We start from the raw sequence: 17,385 nt of genomic DNA, 5'->3' as shown, positions 1-17,385 counted from the left end.
GGAACTCTAAAACTGTTAGAAGAAAACATTGGGGAAAACCTACAAGATATAGGTGTAGGAAAGGATTTTTTAAACCGGACATCAATTGCTCAGGAAACAAGGGATGAATTAACAAATGGGACCTCATTAAACTAAAAAGCTTCTGTACATCAAAGGAGACAACCAGGGAAATGAGCAGAAAACCCACAGAATGGGAGAAAATCTTCACCAGTGATACATCCGACAGAGGTTTAATATCCAGAATATATAACAAACTCAAAAAACAGAGAATCAAGATAAGAAGTAACCCATTTAGAAGATGGGCCAAGGAGCTGAACAGAGAGTTCTCAAAAGAAGAAGTAAAGATGGCTATGAAACATATTAAAAGATATTCAACATGACTGTAATTAAGGAAATGCAAATTAAAGCACTTTAAGATTTCATCTTACCCCAGTCAGACTGGCTAAGATCAAGAGAACAAATGATACCAAATATTCAAGAGGATGTGGGGGAAAAGGGAACACTCATCCACTGCTGGTAGGGATGAAATTTGTTCAACCCCTATTGAAAGCAGTGTGGAGACCTTTTTAAAAACTATAAATGAACCTGCCATTTGACCCAGTTATGCCACTCTTTGGCATATACTCAAAGAACTCATCCTATTGCAGAGAGAGATACCTGAGCATCCATGATTGTTGAGGCTCTTTTCACAATAGCTAAGAGGTGGAAGCAACCTAAGTGTCCCTCAATTGACAAGTGGATAATGAAAATGTGGTTCATTTACTCAGCAGTGAAGAAAGATGAAATCATGAAATTTGCAGGTAAATGGATGGAACTAGAAACTGTTATACTAAGTCAAGTAATACAGACTCATAAAAAAAATCGACATATGTTCTCCTTCATATGCAGATCCTAGAACCAAACCCTGATTTGTGAGTATGTATCCAGACATAACTACAGGAACCGGATAATGGAAAGGAACCAGGGAGGTAAAGGAAAAGAAATAACCTGAAAGAGAAGAACAGTGGTAAGCAGCTGTTCCATAAGGGAGATATGGATAAAAACTGGGTTATTATAAAGGAGGGGGGAGGGAAGGGTATACATGGAACCTAGGGGATAAAGGGAAAGAAGGAGCTCAAGAAAGGTAGGACCATAGGAGAAGGGTATTAGTAAGGGAAAAAAGGGGGGAAATGGGGCACCTTATTTGGGGAAACTATGATGGAGGGGTTAGACAATGTGAGAGATAAATAATTCCTAGCTAGTTTTGAAAATCAGAGGGACCTATTTTAGTCTAACAACCTAATGACAAATTATATATACCAGATTAAGAAATATATGTCTAGGTAAGTTTTATCTGAGAACAATTGGTCTTTGCCCAAGATTTATCTATATGGCACACAGTAATTAAAAGTACCAGACTGCTGGAACTAACCTTGGATGTTTAACAGACATACTTTGAGGCCTATACTAATTTGGTCAGAGGGACACAAAGGACAGTTTTTGCTCCTTACCCTCCTAGGTTGACTAGTTCCAGGGAACTATGAGCATCTCTCAAAATGTCTTGTAATTGTGGTGGGTCACCTGTCCTCTTGATCAAGGGGTCCAAGGAGACCCCCACGAGATGGACATGAACCAGTGTCCAGTCTACAATGAGGACAGTCAACAAGGAGGAAACATTTCCTCCATGCTTCCAAGTGAAGCCAGCCATGGTCGAGTAAGACCTTTGCCTTATCTTCATATAGGCGGAACTGGTAAAAGAAAGGAGCCAGGTGCTCCTCCCAAGCCCATGTAACTCCATATTGGGAAATCTTATCTAAAGGAATATTGACAACTGATTGCTGCTAGATGAGGGACAGTTGACCTTCCTAAAACAAAGACCTCTAGATAGGCTGACTATATTCACCAGATGGACAAGAGTGCAGAATGGCTGGGGGTCCCGACAACACAGCAGACAGTAGCAGGGATAACAGAGTATAAGAGCTCTAGTGGGGGAAGGGAGGCTATGGGAGGGTGCTACCTGGGAAGTGGGTGTATAGTTGAATAAGATGGTTTGGGATGTTCTGTGTGATATACACACACAGAAAAAAAATCAAAATTTTTAAAATGCATTATATTTGAGAAAGAAGCATAAAAGTTTACATCATGTTAATTAGTATAGGTAATGAACATTACCATTGAAATCTACCCAATGATTTTATAGATATACTGAGGTGCCAAGGATCCAAGTGCAAATGATTATGACTAGTAATAACCAGATAAATACAGATTAGAGATGCATGCACCAACATCTCAGTTTTAGTAGCAAAAACAATGAATCTTTCTGTAAGAAACAGTATATTTTAGAATGAAATGGAGATCTCTTTTGAGGGTTAAAAACCCATTCAATTTTATGTCTTACAGGGTTTATACTGAGTTCAATATTGCATAACTGTATTGATTTAACAGCGAACCTAGAAATTTTATAGCCGCTTTTGAAGGAGCTGTGTCTTTGCTCTGGAAATTGTTATTGGGTATGTTAAAGCTATAATGATATGCTTCTTCTAAAAATATATTTTTAAAATGTAGGAAAAGGTAAAAAATATATTTTTTTATTTATGTCTATGTGTGTTTGTTTCTGTGTGTGTATGAGCATTATATGTGATTTTCTGGCAGAGGGCAGAAGAGGATCTCAAATACCATTGAACTGGAGTTACAGGTGGTTGTGGGCCACCACATGTGGGTGCTAGAACTAAACTCAAGTCCTTTGCAAGAACAGAAAGTGCTTTTAACTGATGTGCCAACTCTGCAGATCTAGAACTTTGGATTTAAAAACAGGCAAATTTAAAAATTGACTTTCACTGTATTAATTGAACTTCATTGATTTTGCTCCAAGTTTGGATGTGATACAGCAAACCAGGACTACAGGGACTTCAGCTACAGTGCCAGGAGACATCCTAACATTAAAATATTATCAGGGAACTTGAGAAGTAGTAGCAGACACTGATGCTTAGTGGTCAATGGCAGGTCAAGAATATTCCATTGAGAGAAGCAGGCTAAGACTTTATTTGGAACTATGTTCCTTTTTATAAATTGAAAAATTTGTTTCTCAGGCTATTATAATTTATCAGACAAAGGCACAAAATAATTTACTTTACTATTAAATGGAGCAATGCATATATGTGACAAATATTGGTAAAGATAAATCAGATTGTGACACATTCCAGTAGGAAAACACAAATGTGTTGCATGGGAAGATTATTTTCCATTGCTATAAACAGAGAAAGCATCCTGAAGAACGGAGTGACTGAGTGGGACTTCAAAGGCCAAGCATATTCATAAACGAAACAGAGAAGACAGAAATTGGTATGAAATATTGGAAGGCATTTGAGGAAAATTTGTTGGCATTAAGTGCCAGATAAATTGCCCTAGACAATATTCTGAGTATAATGAACTATAATAGAGGAAAGATTCTAAGCTGAGATGTGACATGGGTCAAAGGGATATACCTTGTCCATAAGGTATATATGACACACACAGAGACACACACACACACACACACACACACACACACACACACACTGGAAGAGAAGTTGAAATCAGAGCAATCAATCTGGAAACAGAGAGATAGCCCAAGTTAATGGTAGAGATCCCAGACACTCAAGAATTTTTAGCAGTGGCACAATTTTTAACACTACAACCTTAAAAGAAGTCTCAATACCCTCACTTTTCCATAAGCAAGTATTTATTTGTGCTTGGCATTTCCATACCCTGAGAATATAGTGCTCGAGTGATGAACTAAACATTATTTCTTCCCTCTGTGAATCTAGGTTCTAACAGGGTATCTAGCACACAAGCTTTAGACAAAGAAGAAAATGCACATACTCTATAATGATAAGTTCTAGGAAGAAATCTAAAGTGAGAATAGAAAGCAAAATTAACTGTCAGTGGAAGAAGGGTATCAGACGGAGATATTATTGGCTGGGTCATCCAAATAGGACTCTCAGAGGATATGACTTTTGAAAAGAAATTTGATGAATAAGCCATGTGAAACGATCTTTCAAAGAAATGACAATTACAAGTAGAATTTATTTAGATTAAGTGAGATAGAGGAAGGCAGAAACTCCTTCCTCCCCTGATTCAACCAGCAGTCTCCTGGGAACTTCATGACTCCAGAAAACAGTCAGAAGAACCACAATCCAGGCCACAGAGATGACAGGGAATGTGGACCATTAACTTCCAGTCATTTCAGTCTGCTATCAGTGTCCCGGTGAGCTTCATTCATTAACAAATAAGAAAGACTCAAGAGAATTCCATACAGACACATCAGATCTCACCAACATCTCAGTTTCTCCATACTTACATTTCCCAAACAGGAATAGTTACTTTTTCCTCTGCCTAAGAAATTAGATAGAAATGAAAGAATAGGAAAATGATTGTGTGTTCCTTGTTTTATTCATGTATGAATGAAATATTATTGTGAATCAGTAATCACCAGACCCATTATTTTAAAGTCTTCTAGAATTTATTGATTGGCTGAAATGTGTAAATAACGGCTATTTTCCAAATATCCCAGCACTGAACATTGATATGCTGGGCTTGGGCAACAGAACATCATTCTTAGAATCAGCAAGTGTCAGTAGGTGGTCAAAGATGTAGAAACCATTCAATATTTTGGAGTTTTTGTCCTTTTTAGTTGTCTGCCTATTCATTTAGAATTAAACTCTTGTTAAAATCTCCTTATACAGTCTCACCTCAGAGACTTAGTTTTGAAAATTATGAAGAAAAATTTAAGGAAAAAATTTCAAGGTAATTCCTTAATCTACAAGTTTTTTTTTAACTTTTTATTCATTATTTTTATGTTTATGAGTATATTGCCTGCATGTGTGTAAGTGTATCCGTGTCATATAATGCCTGTGGAGGTCAGAAGAAGGCATCAGATTCCCCTGGAACTGGAGTTACGGATGGTTGTGCTGGAGAGATGGCTCAGAGGTTAAGAGCATTGACTGCTCTTGCAGAAGACCCAGGTTCGAGTCCCAGCACCCACATAGTGGCTAACAATCTGCAAGTTTTAAACAAAATAGAGATCTATCAATGAAATGCCATGATCATGTGTGGTTCTGCTTTATAACTATTTCCTAAATTATCCTTGATGAAGAATACAACTGGTTTTAGTGAACCACTGAAGAAACTAAAGGACAAAAGTCATGTCAGACAAATCTGGGACAAACTACCCAATGCCCTTTGAGTCTGACTCTCTCTCTCCCCCTCCTTCCCTCCTTCTCTCTCTCCCTCCCCCTCCCTCCCTGACCCTGGTTGCCTTCCTCTATAAGGACCTGGAGTCAACGCTTCAGGTATAACATCAGAAGGCAGTATTTTTTGTTGAGAAAAAAATGTTCTTAAACTTGGAATTAAAGTAAGTTGATTGAAGATCTTACAAATACTACAGTGAAGCATTTTTCAAACAGGCTTATACACAACTTATCAAATTCTCTACAATAGTTTTTATTTTATTGATTGGTTTATTTTTATATATGAGTGTATTGTCTGTATGTATGTAATGCAATTCCCACACAGGTCAGAGGAGGATGCTGGATCCCCTGGAAATGGGGTTATGGACAGTTGTTAGCTGCCATATGGGTAATGCGAACTGAACCTGGGTCTTCTGAAAGAGCAATCAGTGCTCTTAACCACTGACTAAATGCCCAGCCCCTACAACACTATTTCTTTTTATTTAATATTTATTTATGTTTTTATTTTATGTGTATGATTTTATTGCCTGCATGTGTAAAAGTGCACCCATGTTATGTAATGCCCATAGAAGAGGGTGTTGGATCCCTGGAATTGGAGTTATGGATGGTTGTTGGCCATGTGCGTACTGGGAATCAAACCCAGGTCCTCGGCAAAAGCAGCCAGTGTTCTTAAATGCTGTCAACACTCCAGCCCCCTATTTCTTTTTTTAAAAAATGTGTTTTCTCTAGATTGTCCAAGCTTGTCCCCAAAGCACCAGCCTCCTGAGTAACTATGTTTACCAAGAATATGCCAATATTTAGCATTAATCAGGACTCCAATATATTAATTTGTAGAACATTGATAAGCTACAAATCATTTGGTCCAGGACAGATACAAATGGTGTATATGGACATGTAACTTAACGATTATGCTTTTCTTTTTTTACATAAATTTGACAAATGCTTTCCCACATTTCTCTTCTGGCTACATAATGTTATACCTCAAAAGCTCTTTAGACTGATAGCCTCATAGTTCCCTCATTAATGAATTAAATAACATAGGGACAGGTGATCATTATATATTTTCATCTGAGACACATTTAATACTTTACCAGAGAAGTATCTTTTAATGTTTTATGAAGGATACCTGGATCATATTATAATTTATACATACTTTTTACCTGTGCATTTAAGTACCAGGATGTTAATAATTATTGCCTCAATTTTCTAGGTGGGAAGGCATGGGAAAACAAAACCCAAGGAGAGTGTCTCATTAGCCAAGTTATCTCATGAATTATTTACCAAGTGCAAGTGACATAGAAAAAATAAAAAGGGAGAAAGGAAAGGAAGAAGGAAAGGGAAGGAGAGATGGGAGGAGAGGAAAGTGAGGGAATGAGACAGAGAGAGAGAGAGAGAGAATGTAAAGACATAAAAAATAACTATAGCACCCACAGGGAAGTATACATTTAGTTTCTTGTTCATCTTGTATTTTCTGAGCCATAATTTCCAAGTGGGCACTTTCTCTCATACCTTGATGATATGGGTAAAGGAATTTCTCTAAATGTGATATCTTCTTATTCAAGAAAGGGGTTATTTCAATGTAAAAACAGAAAGGAATACTTTTTTCAAAATATACAGATATAAAAGTACACTGTGTTGAAATTACCTGGAGGAGAAGTAACAGTAAAAGCCAAGTGCCAGTTTGACCCAGAGATCAAGACAGCCAAGCCGGAGAAGCTCACATAACCATTGTGTGTTTCTGCCTGGGTACACCCTGTGAATGAACAGAAATCCAAAGGTAGTTGTTAGTCACTCAATCCAGAGCAATGTCTTCAAGTCTTCTCTGAAGAGAGGAAATTGAACAATAGAGGAAATTGTTTAAAAAATTACAGAAATCATCTAATCTAGTGAATTCTTCTCAGACACATCCTAGAACTAAATAATTCAAAACAGGACAATAGCAGCTAGCATTTATTGAAAGTTTAATATACAAAACACTGTTTTTTATATATAGTATTTTGTATAATCTATATAACAATATCATAAAATATATGAAATAATTTATGAGATTCACGTTAAGAATATAGCCAACAATCTATTGGATGTTCAGTTTATAGTCCTAACCAATAACACTCATTTGGCTGCTTGGTCAGTGCATGTGTTATCACAGGGTTGAGGCTGTAAGTCCATAGGAGAGTGCTTGTCTGGTATACCCAACATCCTGGGTTCAACTTTTAGCATCTCCAAAACTTGCCGATCAAGTAATAAATTCTAGCTCAGAGGAGTGGATCACCACTCTGTGCCAGAATTTACTTCTTCTGTGGCAACTTCCTGTGAACCTGTAGCCGTACTGGGCTGATGGTGGAACAGCTTGGAGGATGGAGGCAGCAGTTTCAGGCTTCTTAGAGTGGCTACATCCCTCACTAACCACTCCTCTGAGGTCCCAAGTTGTGTATGGCAGTGGCTTTGCCTCTCTGTTAGACTTATGATGGGAACAGGGATGGTTTCTGTCATTTGCAGATTCTAGTCTTGAGAGAACTGATTCTTAGGAATAAACTTTCCACCTCCCTTGATGGTCAGCTGTGGTCTTGACTCCACACATGGTCCTGAGAACCCAGGCCTTGATCTTGGAACTTTCCCACCTGCAGGCACCAAGAGACTTTCCATAATTTTTCTATCACTCTCCTACAGCCCCAATTTTCTTCACCTGTGTCCTACAGAAAATGTAAAACACCTAATTGGACTCCTAGAGACTAAAAATAGGACATTAGAAAATGAGTTGGGAAAGTTGGGATGAAGAGTGAATATATAAAAATATATTGTACCCATAATGAAATTCTCATAGACTTAATTAAAATACTAAATATAAAAATACTGCTGTCTTTTTAAGGGGTCAGTATCTCTCTGTCTTCAGGAAATGCATTTATGTTTCAGAGTGAGATAGCAAATCAGCATAACAGTTTATCAATATGTCACAATTGACAGAATGCCCTTCTTCAGCAAGTTGGATTGCATGGACCCTGATTTCCCTGAATAAAATAAAAAAAATTAAAAAGAAAAGAAAGAAAGCTTACATTTTTCTCACAAACTATCCATTCATAAAGTTAAAGAGAGTAACTTAAGATCACATTCCCAATACTATAAACTAACTTTGGACTCTACTACCCCTAAATTATTTTGCTGATTAATAAATAGCTGCTGCATTTCACTCTGGAAATGTCACCATGGTAGACAAAGAGTTAGGAGGGTGATCTTAAAGTTTATGAATTAGTTTGTGATCTCTATGCCTGAAAGGTATCATAAAGATTTAGTATGTTTAGTGTTAGCATTTTTAAATTCAATTGCTCAATTCTTTTTGTAAAAAAAATGGCTTTCCTCATCAATTTTGCAGAGAAAACTAAAACTTTCTTCTAAGGAAACATTTTCTTTCATCTCCTCAGAGTCCAAAAATAAATAACATGCCTAGAAAATGAAAATAAATAAGCCAAGACTCAAATAAATGATAGGCACCTAAAATAAATGCACTTTATACTCTTTAAAACCTACCTATATGCATCAAAATTATGGTCAATAAACTCTTGCAGACAATGAACTGCAGAGTACAGATGTTCAACGTGAAGTCGTTTGCCGCAGTTTTTCCTTTGACAAACGTTCTTATTGTTCCCGTCTTTGGAAGAATGCAAAGCAGCATTTCATCGAAATGTGTCAGTCAAGCACCGTGAGTCTGCCTCATAGAACAGCCGCCAAACTGCCTAATGGAGAGTGCTTTAGCTCCAAATGTGTTTGTTTTTGTGTTAAATACCAGCCTGCCTTACAGATCTCCACAAAGATTCCCATATATATCTATGATATTCTCGGATTGGAAGCATATGTGCCCAAAAGCTGAACCACTTGCTGCCAAGTACAGTACATTACTCCAGGCTTTATCATAACGCTGGAAGAGCTATTATAAAACATCCAAGTGCTGTTGACAGGCTCCTGATCACGTTAGTATAAACAAGTTACTGGCTCTCAGAACTTGGGATGAGTTGGGGAGGTAGGCTGAAAACAGCACTGCAATTGATTGTATACCCAACAGGAAGCATACCTCAATGTGTTTCTGTAGAGTATATGGTTTATAAAATTCCTTTCCATCTTGAATCATCTCCACAACCAGTTCCCACTTGATACTCATGATAACAAGCAGCTATATTATTAATGATGACAAATTATCTTTAAATACATTTTTTGTAATTGTGACATATAGATGAATGTCAAAGGATCTGGGGGTCCCCAAAATAATTGCCTTTGCTTTGAGCATATAAATCCACAAATGTGGGTAATGATATTTTTATTGAAAAGAGTATAAGAACAAAAGTCAAACATATTTAAATTGCAGGATAAAAAAAATTAGATTAAGATAGAGGAATATTTTCACAGTTGCTTTCTCTTCTTCTCTGGAAATTCATTGCGAACAGATTTGCTCCCATGCTTTGTGAAGCTGAGTAGAAATATTACATTTCTGGGGGTTTCACACAAAACTTTCAATCATAAGAAACGAGGGTGGGTGGGTTTCTATCTCTGTGTGTGTATGTGTGTGTGTGTCTCTGTGTGTGTTTGCTTTGAGGTGATCATTCTAAAAACAGAAAAACACTTTCATAAATTCTGCCCTACTTCATGACAGAGAGAGAGTTGGAGAAATAGGGAGGGAGAGAGACAGAGAGAGAGAAAGCGAGCGAGAGAGAGTCCTTTCTATCTTTCAGTTAGAGATCCTGAAAAGCGATAGTGAGTAATATGGATTCAAGTGGGGTGAGTGTGGCTTAGGGTCAGTAGAACTGAGCAACAAGCTTTTCCTGGCTTCCTTCATTTTTCATGAGCACAATGTGATCCTAAGCTGGCTAGTGAGGACATCCTTGGGATAAATGAGGGAACATTAAAGAAGGATAACTTGGAATATGTTAGGAATGGAGTGAAGCGTGAAATCTAAGTGATGCAGGAGATCAAAGTATGGCATAGAAGAAGGTATGGCATATGGATAATGTGTACTGGGTACGGGCAAGGCATGTAGGATGACAAGACACAGAGTATGGATGGATGTGACCTGCAAGGTGTGCAGTGTGCAGGACGCGTAAAGTAGTGGAAGGGGATGAAATATAAATTAGGCATTAACTATAAGAACTTTATATGATTAAGCTCTGTATTAGAAGATAGGGGCATGTAAGTTTTGTCATGTGAGGTTAGCTGTTGTAGATATTACTGAACTTGAAAAAAATAAAACTCTGGGGTTGGAGAGATGGTTCAGCGGTTAGGAGCATTGCTGGCTTTTACTTTTGCAGAGGACCCAAGTTAAATTCTTGGCACTCAAACGACTGCTAACAACTGTCTGTAACTCCAGTTGCAGGGGAATCCAACACCCTCTTCTGACTTCTGTGGGCATTGCACAACAAAGGTGCATCACATACATAAAATAAAAATAATGAATAAAATATTTTTAATAATTTATTGAGAATTTCATACAGGCATATAAGCACATAAGGTGTTTTGATCAAATCCATGCCCACTTCCCCCCCAACTCCTCCCATATTTCCCCATCACTTTTTCTGATAACTTCGTGTACTCTTTCTTCTTCTTTGATTTATTTTTTTTTATAGGGCTTTTTGCTACTCTAACACTCTCCCCTCTGAACAGGTAACCCTAAAATATTTTAAGGATTAGATAAGAGCTCTGAAATACTTTTGACATTTTTGGCCTTTGGAACAGAGTATGTTGCTAAGAGGCCCAAGGACATTTTGACTTTTAGCCAAGAAACTGGCTACTTTGGAGGGTGTCTTTTTACACTAACTGCCTAGCTGATTCCTACCTCCTATTCCTATCACACCATCCTCTGAAGAGGTTACCCAGCTTGCAGACAAGGAAACAGGATGCAGACTGCTCTGACTTATTCCATGCTGAACAGGGATGCAGAGTGAGGCAACTGGGGTACCCCTTCAGTGGGTCTATCTAAAAGACTCCCAAATTGCAAAATTCTTATGTGGAGGGGGAAAAGAAAGTCCTTGACTGGTAAATAGGAGATGTGAAGGAGAAGTAAAGGCAAGAGTAAGTAGCATTACAAGTTCTAGACAGGGAACTAGTAAAAAGTCAAAACAGGACAATTTTCAATGTTCATATGAGAGTCCATTGGAATGTCTTGATGAGGGTTTCCAAAAGCATCCCTCTATTGTGTTTCTCCTCATTTTTCTTTTGTCTGCCAAGACTGGACTTGAGAGTGCTGGATTCATTCAGGATTTGCTTTCAGGCATTTTGATAGCTGTTGGAATGGTTAGAATCAGTGTCAGTTCCCACTCAAAGGCTTCTAGATAGGGGGAGAAAACAAATTTATCCATCATTTTAGAACAATAGTGGGTGATCTCCCATAGCTACAGGTGGGCACTACAGTATTGCAGACCAAGATTTGAAGTCTTACATCTGAGGAGCACTTTCTGATTCAGAACAAAATAAGCAATGAGAAATAATTAATTGTCTAAATAAATTTTTATATGGACTTAAGCCTAATGTCTGAGAAGTGTAAGCCCTTGAACTCTTAAAGAAATATACTGATCACTTTATTGTTTGGTTATAATTTCCTTTTGGGTGTTTAAGACCATAGAGTTGTCCCAAATAAATCAATTTATATATACAATCAAGGTCATTTGAAGATCTGTTCCTCAGGGGTAACATGGGCTTGGGAGGAGTCCCTGGCTCCTTTCCAGTTCCATCCATGTGAAGATAAGTCAAAGGTCCTGCTCGATCATGTCTAGCTTCTTTGTAGACTGGACACTGGTTCAAGTCCATCTGGTGGAGTCTCCATGGCCTCCCTGAATAAGAGGACATGTGACTCACCACAGTTACAGGACATTTTGAGAGATGTTCTAGAGTCCCCTGGAACTTAGCCAACCTTGGAGGGCAAGGGGCAAAAACTGTCCTTTAAGTCCCTCTGACCACATTAGTATAGGCCTCAAACTGTGGCTGTTAAACGTCCAATAATGTTTGTTCTACCAGACTGGTACTTTTAATTACCATGTGCTATGTCAATAAAACTTGGGTTAAAAAAAAAAACAAATGTTCTCAGATAAAGCTTGACTAGATATATATTTTGTTCCTTAACCAAGTTTACTAAACTATGACCTTAGAAACTTTAAGATTATATCTATATTATTTTTGTCTTGTCCTTTATATATCATAACAAACCTACATAGACCTTCACCACTTGCTTAGGCTTTCTCATTTTTCTGTTTTAGAAAATATCTCCATTCCCATAGCCTTTTGGTGTCTTTTACATTCTCATTTTCTTTCTTTTTTAAAAATAATTATGAGACATTATAGCATTAAGAAATACATTTTCCATCTGTTGGAATTCTTTTCCTGGGGATACTAAGCAATACTTATTCCCTTTCAAGGTTCTAGTGTCAAACCAATGTTTGATTAAAGTTTTACTGGGGAACCAACGAATTTACTGAGCTTACTTACTGATATAACTGAGGGGTTGCTGAGGTATATGAATGACCTGAGGATATGCACACAGGAAAGCCTTTACCCAGCATGGGTCAAGCCTTCTCTCCCTAGCCTTTCCCAGATTGTATATTTTAGCCCTCCTGAAATCTAGGAGACAATGTGTGATAGGGCCAAATTACATACAGTTGGCTGGGAAGAGTGGCTGGATACTCTGGTGATGGTCCAATGACCCTGTTTGCCCCTCCTTTAGCGAAGGAGCACAACCATCAACAAGCCCAATTGTGACAATGCTTAGCAATCAGGCACTGCTGAAGTCTTGATGATGGTAGTTATTTCATGTAGAAGAGACTGCTGTACAGTACCATCCTATTAAACGAACATGGAACTTAAAAGGATTTGGTGCTAGGATCCACAAATGAAGGAGAACATACATCTTTTATTTTTATGAGTCTTTGTTACTTCATTTAGTATAACAGTTTCTAGATCCATCCATTTACCTGCAAATTTCATTATTTCATCGTTCTTTACTGCTGAATAGAACTCCGTTGTGTCACCACATTTTGTTAACCGCTTGTCAGTCACTTAAGTTGCTTCCATCTCTTAGTTATTGTGAAAAGAACAGCAACAAACATGATTGTACAAGTGTCTCTATAATAGGATGAGTCCTTTGAGTATATGGTAGATTCATTTTCAGCTTTTTAAGAGTTCTCCACACTTTTCCATAGGGGCTGCACGAGTTTGTAATCCCAGCAGTGAATGAGCATTCCCCTTTCTCCACATCCTCACCAGCATCTGGTATCATTTATTCTCTTGATCCTAGCCAGTCTGGTTGGAGTAAGGTGAAACATTAGGGTGTTTTAACTTGCATTTTCCTAATTACTAACCATATTGAACACTTTTTGAGATGTTTCTTAGCCATTTTTATTTCTTCCTTAGAACTTTCTTATTTCTTCCTTTGAGAACTCTCTGTTTAGAACTTTAGCCCATCTTTTAATTGGGTCATTTCTTTTCTTGTTTCTTTTTTTTTTTTGAGTTCTTTATATATTCTGAATGTTAAACCTCTTTCAGATGTGTCACTGGTGAAGATTTTTTTCCCACTCTGTGGGTTTCTCTTCACTTTTTTTTATTGTTTCTTTTGCTGTACAGAAGTTTTTTAGTTTAATGAGGGCCCACTTGTGGGTTGCTGACCTTAATTCCTGGGCATTTACTTTTGTGCAAGGTGAAAGATAAGGATCTAGTTTCATTCTTCTACAGGTAGGGATCCAGTTTTGGCAGCACCATTTGTTGAAGATGCTGTCTTTCCTCCACTGTATGTTCTTGGCACCTTTGTCAAATATCAGGTGGCTGAAATTGCAGGTACTTGGGTTTGGGTCTTTAATAATGTTTACCTTAATTCCTGGGCATTTACTTTTGTGCAAGGTGAAAGATAAGGATCTAGTTTCATTCTTCTACAGGTAGGGATCCAGTTTTGGCAGCACCATTTGTTGAAGATGCTGTCTTTCCTCCACTGTATGTTCTTGGCACCTTTGTCAAATATCAGGTGGCTGAAATTGCAGGTACTTGGGTTTGGGTCTTCAATAATGTTTCATTGATCTATGTGTCAATTTTTGTGCCAGTACCATGCTGTTTTTATGACTATAGTTCTGTAGTATTCTTTGAGATCTGGTATAGTAATCCCCTCAGTGCTACATTTTGTGCTCAGGGTTGCTTAGGCTATTTGGGGTCCTTTATGCTTCCATACAAATTTAAGGATTTTTTTTCTAATTCTATGAAGTATGTCATGGTGATTTTGATTGTGATTACACCGAATCTATATATTGCTTTTGGCAGGACAGTCATTTTCACAATATTAATTCTTCCAGTCCATGAGCATGGGAGGTCCTTCCATCTCTTGGTGTCTTCCTCAATGTCTTTCTTTAACAATTTATAATTTTCATTGTAGAGATCTTTGGTGTCTTTGGTCAGATTTATTCCAAGATATTTTTGGCAGCAATTATGAATGGGAGCATTTCCCTTTACTCTTTCTCCAATTGCTAGTTATTGGTATATAAAAAGGCTACTAATTTTTGTAGATTGATTTTATAGCCTGCTGCTATACTGAAAGTGTTGATCAGTTCTAGGAGTTTTCTGGTGGAACTTTTGGGATCTCTTAGGTATAGTATCATATCATCTGCAAAAAGTGATAGTTTGATCTCTTCTTTTCCAATTAGTACTCCTTTAATTTCCTTCTCCTGTCTTATTGCTCTAGCAAGAGTTTCAAGCACTATGTTGAAAAGGAGTGGAGAAAGTAGACATCCTTGTCCACTTCCTGATTGTAGTGGGAATGCTTCCAGTTTTTCTCCATTTAGAATGATATTGGCTATGGGTGTGTTGTATATAGCTTAAATTATGCTGAAATATGTTCCCTCTAGTCCAATTCCCTCTAGGAATTTGAACATAAATCCATGCTGAATTTTGTCAAAAGTTTTTTTCACATAAAATATTTTTTAAAAATCTTGGAAATTACTATTTTTGATCATAAGGTGACTGGTCTGTGTATCCTATGTATTCTATAAAGTGAAATACCACCAACAACATAGCACTGAGCAATGATTACAATGGCGGCATCCACACAGACAGTTCACAACGGTGTCTCAATTCAGTTTTGAATGTTTTATTTTGTATTGTTCAGTCCTTGATTGTCTTGAATATTTCCTTCTTCAAGATGTAGTGTGTTCTTGGAAAATGACACAAGGTACTTTTGTCCTTTATTCTTGGAGTTTTTAAATCTGAAGTGTTTCAGAGTGTACTGCTTAAATAAAGAAAAGAACCAGAGCAAAATTTGTGAGTCAATTATATTAAAGTGAACAAAAAATAGATTGTATAAGCCTGAAAAGTCTGAGGAGATTCTCACACAATGCCCAGCAAAATTTAGACCTATCAAAATGAATTGTACAAAAGGTAGAGGAGCTAACAGGATCACAAAGACTTTGAAAGTTTGATGCACAAGCATTTTGTAGACAGGCTGAAAAGATACGGCTTCTCAGTAAGTAGATAAGTTTTACAGGCCAAAATCATGGAAGGGTAATTTGAAAAGAAATAATGAGATAATTCATAAATCTAATAGGAAAAAAAGGCATCATCACCATAGATTTGAAACTATGAAATATGTAATTACAAGGTATAGACTGCTTCCTCATAGAGTTTTCAAGAGGTTGCTCTGTTCTCTGGAGTTGATGACATGGAGCATTGTAGGAAACCAAAGACAAGTATTAAATGAAATGAAGATGTTAGGAAACCCTTGGCTCCAACATTAAATCATGAAAAATCATGAAATTCATGTGAGTGAAAACTCATCAATTGGGAAACTGGATTAAAACAATATTATACTTTATTTAAGGATAAAGAGCAAGAAGAAAAAATAGAAGCATCAGCATCCCAGGAGAGATGGGTAGTTTGTACCAGATTATAGGAACAGTTTTAATATAAAAATAAATGCAGCTGGAAGAACAGAGAGAACTGAGCACCACTACAAGGGATCCCTGCCATACAATAGCATTCCATATACTTATCTGAAGAATGTGACAGATCTTTGACATATATTTAAGATAGGGCCAAAAATGTCCTAGTCATGGAAATGGGCCATTGTGAAAATACACTGACATTTGACCTGTTACATAAATAATTTCCAGTTTTGTAGAACAAACATTTCTCAATACAAAGCCAACAGAAACACCCTAGGCTGGCCAATGAAGAGTATAAAAAAGTTAAGAAGTTGCTCTCCTCCTAGCCTGGGTCCTGTCCCAATCCTTGTCTTGGAGCCCCAGACACTTGGGGAACCACTACTGCTTCCTGATTCTCTTCATCCAGACCAACTCAGTGACATCTCTGATTCCCAGGAGTACTGCTTCTGGGCCTGGCCCTGCCCTCACCTCCCTCTGCTTCCCTGGGCCTGCACCATCCGCCACCCTCTTTCTGGGATGCTGGGGCTGACCTTTCCTCTTCCTGATCCTTTGCATCCAGACCAACCCAACTACTCAGTTCAGGAGTACTTGGGACCACGTCCTGCCCCCATGTGCCTTTGGATCTCTGGGTGGCATGGCCACCAGCTGCCCTAGAGCAGCATCTTTCCTGGACCCGGCTCCCAGGCCAGTCCAACCCCCAAATTCCTGAGGCCAAAATCTTTCCTGGAGGGATCCAGACCTTAGGAGAAAGCCTGAGAGCATCTGACCTCATCTGACTTGGGCCCCTGTAGGAACTCCTGAAGACAAAAGCAGTCTGGCCACTCCAATATAAAATCAAAAGAGAGAACCGGAAGCTTAGATGAACCAGCTTTTCATGTCCATAAAGTAAACCACAAAGACACATAGAGTTCACAAAAAGAAGCAGACCTAAACTTGAAGACTTGAACCTCACACAAGAATCAGAAACTATGAAAGAAATTCACATGTCAAAATCACAGGGAAAAAATAATAACATGAAAAAACAAAATAACATATCTGCACCAAATACCAATAGTCCTCTAGAGGACTACAATGAGAACCCTCTAAAGATAAGGCAGGACATGGAACTCAAAAGAACAATTATAAACATGATAAAAGAATTCAGTGAATTTAAGGAACACACAAAGAAAGAAATCAAAGAACTGAAGGAAGATAGGGATAAACTTCTGAATGAATTCAGAAAATAGTTAGAAATATTGAAGAATACTCGGGCTGAAATGAAGAAGGAGGTGAAACACTCAGCAAGG

General features: G+C 37.8%; 1 protein-coding gene across 1 annotated transcript in view; it reads right to left on the bottom strand.

The window, feature by feature from the left end:
• Positions 1 to 17,385, bottom strand: part of Pkhd1 (PKHD1 ciliary IPT domain containing fibrocystin/polyductin) — a 563,112-nt gene that overhangs the window by 25,805 nt on the left and 519,922 nt on the right. The window contains exon 64 of the mRNA XM_008825215.3: positions 6,853 to 6,960. Coding sequence (XP_008823437.1) covers positions 6,853 to 6,960 — 108 coding nt within the window. The remainder of the gene's footprint in view (positions 1 to 6,852; positions 6,961 to 17,385) is intronic.

This window comes from Nannospalax galili, unplaced genomic scaffold (assembly GCF_000622305.1).
Source record: "Nannospalax galili isolate Female #2095 unplaced genomic scaffold, S.galili_v1.0 scaffold329, whole genome shotgun sequence".
NCBI lineage: Eukaryota > Metazoa > Chordata > Mammalia > Rodentia > Spalacidae > Nannospalax > Nannospalax galili.
This window is presented reverse-complemented; position numbering and strand designations above follow the sequence as displayed.